Source organism: Oncorhynchus gorbuscha, linkage group LG13, assembly GCF_021184085.1.
Source record: "Oncorhynchus gorbuscha isolate QuinsamMale2020 ecotype Even-year linkage group LG13, OgorEven_v1.0, whole genome shotgun sequence".
Classification (NCBI taxonomy): domain Eukaryota; kingdom Metazoa; phylum Chordata; class Actinopteri; order Salmoniformes; family Salmonidae; genus Oncorhynchus; species Oncorhynchus gorbuscha.
The window spans coordinates 38,329,788-38,340,911 of NC_060185.1; the positions used below are offsets into that span (position 1 = coordinate 38,329,788).

General features: G+C 44.9%; 1 protein-coding gene across 1 annotated transcript; it reads right to left on the reverse strand.

Annotated features, from left to right (window-relative positions):
• Positions 1-642: 642 nt before the first annotated feature.
• Positions 643-1,581, reverse strand: LOC123992294 (olfactory receptor-like protein DTMT). Its single transcript, XM_046293455.1, has one exon. It carries the CDS (start codon positions 1,579-1,581, stop codon positions 643-645), a length of 939 nt encoding a protein of 312 aa, XP_046149411.1.
• Positions 1,582-11,124: the final 9,543 nt, after the last annotated feature.

The following is an 11,124-nucleotide window of genomic DNA, read 5'->3' on the forward strand; positions in this document are numbered from 1 at the left end:
GGACATATTTCCACCAGTCTAATGTCCATTGTTTGTGTTTCTTTGCACAAGCAAGTCTCTTATTATTATTGATGTCCTTTAGTAATGGTTTCTTTGCAGCAATTTGACCATGACGGCCTGATTCATGCCGTCTCCTCTGAACAGTTGATGTTGAGATGTGTCTGTTAAAAGTTGTAAAGTTGCCTTTACATTTGATCATTTTCATTTATATTAAGATTGTAGAATGTAGATCAACCACCAACAATGATTTTGAGATACAAAGACTATTATAAATTAAATGAAACTCTGACCACAAAAATGTGCATATGAATATCATAACTGACGCGCAAATTGGTAGAAATGGTATATCCATTGGTACACAGGGTGTGTCTATATATGGAAATATACATGTTTAAAAATTGACAAATCGATTGGTCGAAAGAAAAGACTATGTTTGATCGACCAATAGAAATGCAGGAAAGTAGCAATAGACCCCCAGAAAACCCTGCCAGATTATGTCACCACACTTCTAAAACCAAAGTTGCACCCCTTGATATAGGTATCTAGAAATGAAGCACCATTTAACCATGCAACAGTTTTGGCAGATTTGACCTTTATTTTTGTTGACTTCAGGAAGACTCCCTGTTGTTTAAGATCATGTAACTAACATCTCATATCAATGATTTTATGTGCATTACACTTTCTAAAAATGGTCCTTCGAATCTGCTGGAGGTTAAGTCCATATATGACAGGGTTAAAGACAGGCGGTATAACAAGGAATTGTACAGCCATTGCATTACGCATATTGAGCGTAATATTTACACTACTATTCCACCCTTGCAACGTGTCAAACAGGGTCACTGTGATGAAAATAACCATTGTTATTAAATGTGGCACACATGTCTGTGTGAACTTAATCCTTCCCTTAGCTGACTTTACACAAGTACTTACAATCTGACAGTAAGAAAATACAATGAATAGTATCTGTAAAACATGAACCACTATTACAAATTTGTTCAAATTCTGATTGATGGTAATGGGTAAACATGCATGTTTCAGTATAGACGGAATGTCACAGAAGAGTTTATCAATGCGAGATCCACACAAAGGAACTCTGACAGCTAAACTAACTGCTATGAGTGCTATAAATAAAGGATAACACCAAGACAATAATAGTAACTTTCTAACAGTTAAAGATGTCACAATGGTATGATATAGTAGTGGTCTGCATATTGCCACATACCTGTCGTAAGACATTACTGTTAGAGTAGAAAGTTCACACATGACAGATGTGTATATGACATAGGCTTGAGTGAAACATCCACCATAAGATATCACCTGAACATCTGACTGAAGGTCCAGTAACAACTTGGGGTAGAAACCAGCAGTTCCATACAATCCATTGATACACAGACTACACAGAAAGATATACATGGGCTCATGGAGACCTTTCTCCTGAATGATTGTTAGGATCAGAGTCAGATTCACAGTGATGATGAGAAGGTATGTGATAAGAGACAAGGTAAAATAGACCGATTTGTTGATAAATGTCTCTTGTAAGCCAAAGAGATAAAATATCTTGACTTGGGTTGAGTTCTCCATAGATTTTGTTAATTTTCTTCCTCTGGTCAATGCAGCAATTCGTAGTCCTTACAAGGCTTCAGCATGCATGGAGGTGAATGAATTCATGTGTGAATCATTTTATTCTGTTTAGGCTCAGAAACTCCATGAAATGTCTTCTTGCTTGAGAGAGGGATACTGCTTCAATAACCTGCCCTACTAGCCTCTAAATATACCATAGTGTATGATCACATGGGATTGTAGTTTCAGTGTCATCATGTAACTACTCCATAGAGATGGATCTATATTGAGTTTATGACAAGCAACTAATTGGATTATATTTACTATATTTATGCATTAACCCAGCAAACCGGTGGATGTCCAAAAGACATTAGGCAATGTCCCCATTAGGTCCATTTCAGGCAGCATTGACCAAACTCTGTCCTGCTCAAGCATTTCTTTGCCCAAGCATACATAGCTGATTCAAATAATCAAAGTTTGATGATTAGTTGATTATTTGATTCAGCTGTGTAGTGCTAGGGAAAAGAACAAAACATGCACCCCTTGGGGTCACCAAGTCAACGTTTGGGAAATGCTGTGTAAGGGTTTCAGCGAGACGTTATCCCACTGATGTTCTGAGAACATTAAATGAACATTAAAACATGATATTAACTACGGGACCATAAGAGGCCGTTCAGTACAGATACCGGTTTGGTCGCAGTATAACGTTATGATAAGGTATACTGAACAAAAATGTAAATGTAACATGCATTTTTAAAAGACTTTACCGAGTTACAGTTCATATAGTTCTCTGCTGAGTTATACCGAGTTATAGTTCTCTGCTGCTAAAGCCACTTTCTACCACTCTAAATTCCAAGCATCTGCCTCTAACCCTAGGAAGCTCTTTGCCACCTTCTCCTCCCTCCTGAATCCTCCTCCCCCTCCCCCCCCCTCCTCCCTCTCTGCAGATGACTTCGTCAACCATTTTGAAAAGAAGGTCGACGACATCCGATCCTCGTTTGCTAAGTCAAATGACACCGCTGGTTCTGCTCACACTCCCCTACCCTGTGCTCTGACCTCTTTCTCCCCTCTCTCTCCAGATGAAATCTCGCGTCTTGTGACGGCCGGCCGCCCAACAACCTGCCCGCTCGACCCTATCCCCTCCTCTCTTCTCCAGACCATTTCCGGAGACCTTCTCCCTTACCTCACCTCGCTCATCAACTTATCCCTGACCGCTGGCTACGTCCCTTCCGTCTTCAAGAGAGCGAGAGTTGCACCCCTTCTGAAAAAACCTACACTCGATCCCTCCGATGTCAACAACTACAGACCAGTATCCCTTCTTTCTTTTCTCTCCAAAACTCTTGAACGTGCCGTCCTTGGTCAGCTCTCCCGCTATCTCTCTCAGAATGACCTTCTTGATCCAAATCAGTCAGGTTTCAAGACTAGTCATTCAACTGAGACTGCTCTTCTCTGTATCACGGAGGCGCTCCGCACCGCTAAAGCTAACTCTCTCTCCTCTGCTCTCATCCTTCTAGACCTATCGGCTGCCTTCGATACTGTGAACCATCAGATCCTCCTCTCCACCCTCTCCGAGTTGGGCATCTCCGGCGTGGCCCACGCTTGGATTGCGTCCTACCTGACAGGTCGCTCCTACCAGGTGGCGTGGCGAGAATCTGTCTCCTCACCACGCGCTCTCACCACTGGTGTCCCCCAGGGCTCTGTTCTAGGCCCTCTCCTATTCTCGCTATACACCAAGTCACTTGGCTCTGTCATAACCTCACATGGTCTCTCCTATCATTGCTATGCAGACGACACACAATTAATTTTCTTCTGATGACCAGGTGGCGAATCGCATCTCAGCATGTCTGGCAGACATATCAGTGTGGATGACGGATCACCACCTCAAGCTGAACTTCGGCAAGACGGAGCTGCTCTTCCTCCCGGGGAAGGACTGCCCATTCCATGATCTCGCCATCATGGTTGACAACTCCATTGTGTCCTCCTCCCAGAGCGCTAAGAACCTTGGCGTGATCCTGGACAACACCCTGTCGTTCTCAACTAACATCAAGGCGGTGGCCCGTTCCTGTAGGTTCATGCTCTACAACATCCGCAGAGTACGACCCTGCCTCACACAGGAAGCGGCGCAGGTCCTAATCCAGGCACTTGTCATCTCCCGTCTGGATTACTGCAACTCGCTGTTGGCTGGGCTCCCTGCCTGTGCCATTAAACCCCTACAACTCATCCAGAACGCCGCAGCCCGTCTAGTGTTCAACCTTCCCAAGTTCTCTCACGTCACCCCGCTCCTCCGCTCTCTCCACTGGCTTCCAGTTGAAGCTCGCATCCGCTACAAGACCATGGTGCTTGCCTACGGAGCTGTGAGGGGAACGGCACCTCAGTACCTCCAGTCTCTGATCAGGCCCTACACCCAAATAAGGACACTGCGTTCATCCACCTCTGGCCTGCTCGCCTCCCTACCACTGAGGAAGTACAGTTCCCGCTCAGCCCAGTCAAAACTGTTCGCTGCTCTGGCTCCCCAATGGTGGAACAAACTCCCTCACGACGCCAGGACAGCGGAGTCAATCACCACCTTCCGGAGACACCTGAAACCCCACCTCTTTAAGGAATACCTAGGATAGGATAAAGTAATCCTTCTCACCCCCCCCCTTAAAATATTTAGATGCACTATTGTAAAGTGGCTGTTCCACTGGATGTCATAAGGTGAATGCACCAATTTGTAAGTCGCTCTGGATAAGAGCGTCTGCTAAATGACTTAAATGTAAATGTATATAAGGAAATCAGTCAATTGAAATAAATGAATTAGGCCCTAATCTATGGATTTCACATTACTGGGAATACAGATATGCATCTTTTGGTCACATATACAGTACCTTTAAAAAGGTAGGGGTGTTGATCAGAAAACCAGTCAGTATTTGGTGTGACTTCTATTTGCCTCATACAGCGCGACACTTCTCCTTCGCATAGAGTTGACCAGGCTGTTGATGGAATGTGGATTATTTCCCCACTCTTCTTCAATGACTGTGCAAAATTGCAGGATTTTGGCGCGAAGTGGAACACACCGTCGTACCCGTCGGTGATGAATGGCTCGACAATGGACCTCAGGATCTCGTTACAGCATCTCTGTGCATTCAAATTGCCATCAATAAAATGCAATTTTGTTCATTGTCCATAGCTTATGACTGCCCATACCATAACCCCACCACCACCATGTTCACAACGTTGACATCAGCAAACCACTCTTCCACACAATACCATACACGTGGTCTGCAGATGTGAGGTCGGTTGGACATACGTTACCGTTCAAAAGTTTGGGGTCACGTAGAAATGTCCTTGTTTTTGAAAGAAAAGCACACTCTGGGATGCTGGCTTTCAAGGCAGAGTTGCAAAGAGAAGCCATATCTCAGATTGGCCAATAAAAAGAAAAGATTAAGATGGGAAAAAGAACACTGGACAGAGGAACCCTGCCAAGAAGGCCAGCATCCCGGAGTCGCCTCTTCACTGTTGACGTTGAGACTGGTGTTTGGTGGGTACTATTTAATGAAGCTGCCAGTTGTGAGGCGTCTGTTTCTCGAACTAGACACTCTAATGTACTTGTCCTCTTGCTCAGTTGCACAGGTGCCTTCCATTCCTCTTTCTATTCTGGTAAGAGCCAGTTTGTACTGTTCTGTAAAGGGAGTAGTACACAGCATTGTACGAGATCTTCAGTTTCTTGGCAATTTATCGCACAAAATAGCCCTCATTTCTCAAAGCAAACTGATGAGTTTCAGAAGAAAGTTATTTGTTTCTGGCCATTTTGAGCCTGTAATCGAACCCACAAATGCTGATGCTCCAGATACTCAACAAGTCTAAAGAAGGCCAGTTTTATTGCTTCTTTAATCAGTACAACAGTTTTCATCTGTGCTAATATATTTGCAAAAGGGTTTTCTAATGATTAATTAGCCTTTTAAAATGATAAACTTGGATTAGCTAACACAACGTGCCATTGGAACACAGGAGTGATAATGGGCCTCTGTACGGATATGTAGATATTACATTTTTAAAAATCAACCGTTTCCAGCTATTATAGTCATTTACAATATTAATAATGTCTACACTGTATTTATGATCAATTTGATGTTATTTTAAAGGACATTTCTAAGTGACCCCAAACTTGTACATAATAGGATTGAAAAGTGGTTGACATTAATAGAAAATAAATTAATAAAAGGTACAGCTGAAGTCAGAAGTTTACATACACCTTAGCCAAATACATTTAAACTCAGTGTTTCACAATTCCTGACATGTAATCCGAGTTAAAATGTCTTATAAAATAACTAATGTCTTAGGTCAGTTAGGATCACCACTTGATTTTAAGAATGTGAAATGTCAGAATAATCATAGAGAGAATTTTTTTATTTCAGCTTGTATTTCTTTCATCACATTCCCAGTGGGTCAGAAGTTGACATACACTCAATTAGAATTTGGTTGCATTGCCTTAATTTTTAAAACTTGGGTCAAACGTTTCAGATAGCTTTCCACAAGCATCCCACAATGAGTTGGGTGAACTGAAAAAGCTTGTGCGAGCAAGGAGGCCTACAAACCTGACGCAGTTACACCAACTGCGTCAGGTTTGTAGGCCTCCTTGCTCGCACAAGCTTTTTCAGTTCTGCCCACAAATTTTCTATAGGATTGAGGTCAGGGCTTTGTGATGGCCACTCCAATACCTTCTCTTTGTTGTCCTAAAGCCATTTTGCCACAACTTTGGAAGTATGCTTGGGGTCATTGTCCATTTGGAAGACCCATTTGTGACCAAGCTTTAACTTCCTGACTGATGTCTTGAGATGTCCAAACATAACGATGATCATTATGGCCAAACAGTTCTATTTTTGTTTCATATAGCCACTTGCCCTGTTAACTGTAAGAAACCCTACTCTGGTGAGCCAGACTGGGATTCCCCTAATTTCCATCACCTGCCCACCTTTCTTTCGTGATTCTGCTGTGGGGAGACCAGGCTAAGTCTCTCTGGGTGCTCATTGACACTGGGGCTGATGAAAGTTTTATGGATGCTTCCATGGTTTCCGAATTAGGCATTCCCTCTCAACTACTCTGTCCCCATGGATGCAAGGGCACTCGACGGCCGCCCTATTGTAAGAATCACCCATAGCACAGTTCCCCTTCAAATACGGGCATCAGGATACCACAGTGAGACCATACAGTTCCTCCTTATCGATTCCCCCCATGTTCCTGTGGTTTTGGGATTTTCTTGGCTCCAGAACCACAATCCTATTATTGACTGGACCACAAGCTCCAATCTCATTGCCTTAAAGCGGCACAGCCGTCGTTGAGACGTCCCCCTCAGGACGAAAAAAAAAGCCTCGGATGTCTCTGTCGTTCCCACTGAGTACCATGACCTCCTGGAGGTCTTCAGTAAGGCATGTGCAACTTCTCTTTTCCTGCACCATCCTTATGATTGTGCCATTGATCTCCTCCCAGGCACCACACCATCTCATGGTCGGCTATAATCTCTATCTGGCCCGGAGACCAAGGCCATGGAGGAGTACATAGAGGAGTCTCTGGCTACTGGAGGCATCCGTCCGTCTGCATCTCCTGTCGCCACAGGGTTTTTCTTTGTTGAGATGAAGAACAAGTCCCTGCATCCGTGCATTGACTACAGGGATCTGAATGATATTACGATCAAGAACCTCTCCAGTGGGCTACCATCTTTTATAGCTGGACCTTCGCAATGCCTACCGTCTGGTTGGAATACGCGAAGGAGATGAGTAGAAGTGTCACTAACGTCATCTTGGAAATGACTGGACCAAGGTGCAGCGTAGTATGCGTACATTTTTTTATTTATTTAGAATGTTGCCAACAAAACAAGAAACAACAAAAATGAATGTGAAGCTTACTAGGGCTATACAGGCCACTAACAAAGACAATATCCCACAAACACCAATGGGAAATGGCTACCTAAATATGATCCCCAATCAGAGACAACAATAAACAGCTGCCTCTGATTGGGAACCATATCAGACCACCATAGACATACAAATCACCTAGACCTACAAAAACCATAGACAAACAAAACCCAGAGACAATACAAAAACTAGCGTACCCACCCTAGTCACGCCCTGACCTAATCCAAATATAAAGAAAACAGAGATATCTAAGGTCAGGGTGTGACAGACCCCGGACTGGGGACCGTCGCCGGAGACCCCGGACTGGAGACCGTCTTTGGAGGTTCCGGACTGTTGGAGTTTCCGGACTGTGGACTGTTGCCCGTCATTGGAGGTTCCGGACTGTGGCCCGTCGTTGGAGGTTCTGGACTGTGAAATGTCGCCGGAAGCTCTGGACTGGGAATTGTCGCCGGAAGCTCTGGACTGTGGAGGCGCACTGGAGACCTGATGCGTGGTGATGGCACTGGTGGTACCGGGCTGACGACACACATCTCAGGGCGAGTGCGGAGAGGAGGCACAGGACTTACTGGACTATGGAGACGCACTGGAGGTCTGATGCGTGTTGCCGGCACTGGTGGTACCGGGCTGGTGACACGCACCTCAGGGCAGGTGCGGGAAGCAGGCACAGGACGTACTGGACTGTGGAGGCGCACTGGAGACACAGTACCCAGAGCCGGCACAGGATATCCTGGTCCAAGGAGGTGTACTGGAGACCAGGAGCGCTGAGCCGGCACTATCCGCCCTGGCTGGATGCCCATTCTAGCCCGGCAAATGTGAGGAGCTGGAATAGAGCGCACCGGGCTATGAATGCGAACTGGAGACACCGAGCGCATCAATGCGTAACACAGTGTGTGACCAGTCACACAGTAAGCACGGGGAGTTGGCTCATGTCTAACCCCTTACTCTGCCAATCTACCCGTGTGCTCCCCCCCAATTTGTTTTGACGCTGCCTCTCTGGATTCCGTGCTAGCCGTGTCCCCTCGCATTGTCGCCACCTGCTACCATGGCAGGGTCTTGTCCCCTGCCATTACCTCCTCCCAGGTCCAGGATGTCCTCCACTCAACTTTCTCCTTGGCCCAGGATGTCCGCTCCTCTTGAACACGCTGCTTGTTCTTTTTGTGGTGGGATCTTCTGTCACGTTCGTTGTATGAAGGAGACCAAGGCGCAGCGTAGTATGCGTACATTCTTATTTATTTAAAGAATGAACACTGAACAAACTAACAAAATAACAAAACGTGAAGCTATATAAACGCTTGCTGACAGGCAACTACACATAGACAAGATCCCACAAACACCAAAGGGAAATGGCTACCTAAATATGATCTCTAATCAGAGACAACGATAAACAGCTACCTCTGATTGGGAACCATATCAGGCCACCATAGACATACAAATCCCCTAGACCTACAAAAACCCTAGACATACAAAAAACCCTAGACAATACAAAAACTAGCGTACCCACCCTAGTCACGCCCTGACCTAACCAAAATATAAAGAAAACAGATATCTAAGGTCAGGGCGTGACATGAAGACATCATTCAACACAGCCAGTTGATATTATGAGTACCAGGTCATGCCATTTGGACTCGCCAACTGTCTTCCAGGCTCTGGTAAACGATGTGCTCCGGGACATGCTATACTGTGGTATGCCTGATCGCCGACAACGACAAGACAGGCTATAGGGAGCAGGTCAGAGAGCTGGCCTTGTGGGGCCAGGACAACAACCTCTCCCTCAACGTGGTCAAGACAAAGGAGATCATTGTGAACTACAGGAAAAGGAGGACCGAGCACACCCCCATTCTCATTGACAGGGCTGTAGTGGAGCAGGTTGAGAGCTTCAAGTTCCTTGGTGTCCACATCACCAACAAACAAACATGGTCCAAGCACACCAAGACAGTCGTGAAGAGGGCACGACAAAACCTATTCCCCCTTCGGAGACTGAAAAGATTTGGCATGGGTTCTCAGATCCTCAAAATGCTTTACAGCTGCACCATTGAGAGCATCCTGATGGGTTGCATCCCTGCCTGGTATAGCAACTGCTTGGCCTCCGACTGCAAGGCACTACAGAGGGTAGGACATACGGCTGGGGCCAAGCTTCCTGCCGTCCAGGACATCTATACCAGGAGGTGTCAGAGGAAGGCCCTAAAAATTTTAGAAGACTCCAGCGACCCTAGTCATAGACTGTTCTCTCTCTGCTAACGCACGACAAGAGGTACCGGCGTGCCAAGTAGGTCCACGAGGCTTTTAAACAGCTTCTACCCCAAAGCCATAAGACTCCTGAACATCTAAGCAAATGGCTACCAAGACTATTTGCATTGCCCCCCTCTTGCATGCTGCTGCTACTCTCTGTTAATATCTATGCGTAGTCACTTTAATAACTCTACCTACATGTACATATTACCTCAACTACCTCGACTAACCGGTGACATTGGCTCTGTAACGGTATCCACTGTATATAGCATCACTATTGTTATTTTACTGCTGCTCTTTAAATATTTGTTAGATTAATTTTTTAAAGGTATTTTTCTGAACAGCATTGTTGGTTAAGGCATGTAGGTAAGCATTTCACTGTAAGGTCTACAGCTGTTGTATTCAGGCTCATGTGACAAATAACATTTGATTTGATTTTAATGGAATCGTTCTCATATCTTATGTCATAATCTCCCGAGTGGCGCAGCGGTCTAAGGCACTGCATCTCAGTGCTAGAGATGTCACGACAGACACCCTGGTCTGAATCCAGGATGTATAATAACCGGCTGTGATTGGGAGTCCCATAGTGTGGCGTGGAATTGGCACAGCGTTGTTTGGGTTTGGCCGGTGTAGGCTGTCATTGAAAATAAGAATTTGTTCTTAAGGACAACAACGTCAAGGTATTGGAGTGGACATCACAAAGCCCTGACCTCAATCCTATAGAAAAAGTGCGTGCGAGCAAGGAGGCCTACAAACCTGACTCAGCTACACCATCTCCGTCAGGAGGAATGGGCCAAAATTCACCCAACTTATTGTGGGAAGCTTGTGGAAGGCTACCCCAAAATGTTTGACCCAAGTTAAACAATTTAAAGGTAATGCTACCAAATACTAATTGATTGTATGTAAACTTCTGACCTACTTTATTATTCTGACATTTCACATTCTTAAAATCAAGTGGTGATCCTAACTGACCTAAAACAGGGAATTTTAAGTTGGATTAAATGTCAGTAATTGTGAAAAACTGAGTATAAATTTACTTGGCTAAGGTGTATGTAAACTTCCGACTTCAACTGTATGTGTGGGGACCCTCTAGTCTGGTCATTTACACTGTAGAAGAAGTATGTGACATCACAAATGTGCTGGGCTGACAAAGCTATCAGATCTATCATTAACTCTTTAGCAGGAGTTTGTGTGCTATGTATTGTGCACCATGTACAAGAAAGAAATGGTTCGGTGAAACTAATCAAAAGCCTCTGACAAAGGGTGGTTTCCCGGACCATATAACCTAACCAGGGAAAACAGAGTAACTCTGGACCCTAAGTCATAGCTATACTTTACAATTTAGGCCCAGAGCTATTCCTGCTGAGGTAAAAGTGAGGACCCTTATTGTCACTCTTGAATATCCTAGGCCTTCAGTACACTTTCAATGACAGAATGTGTG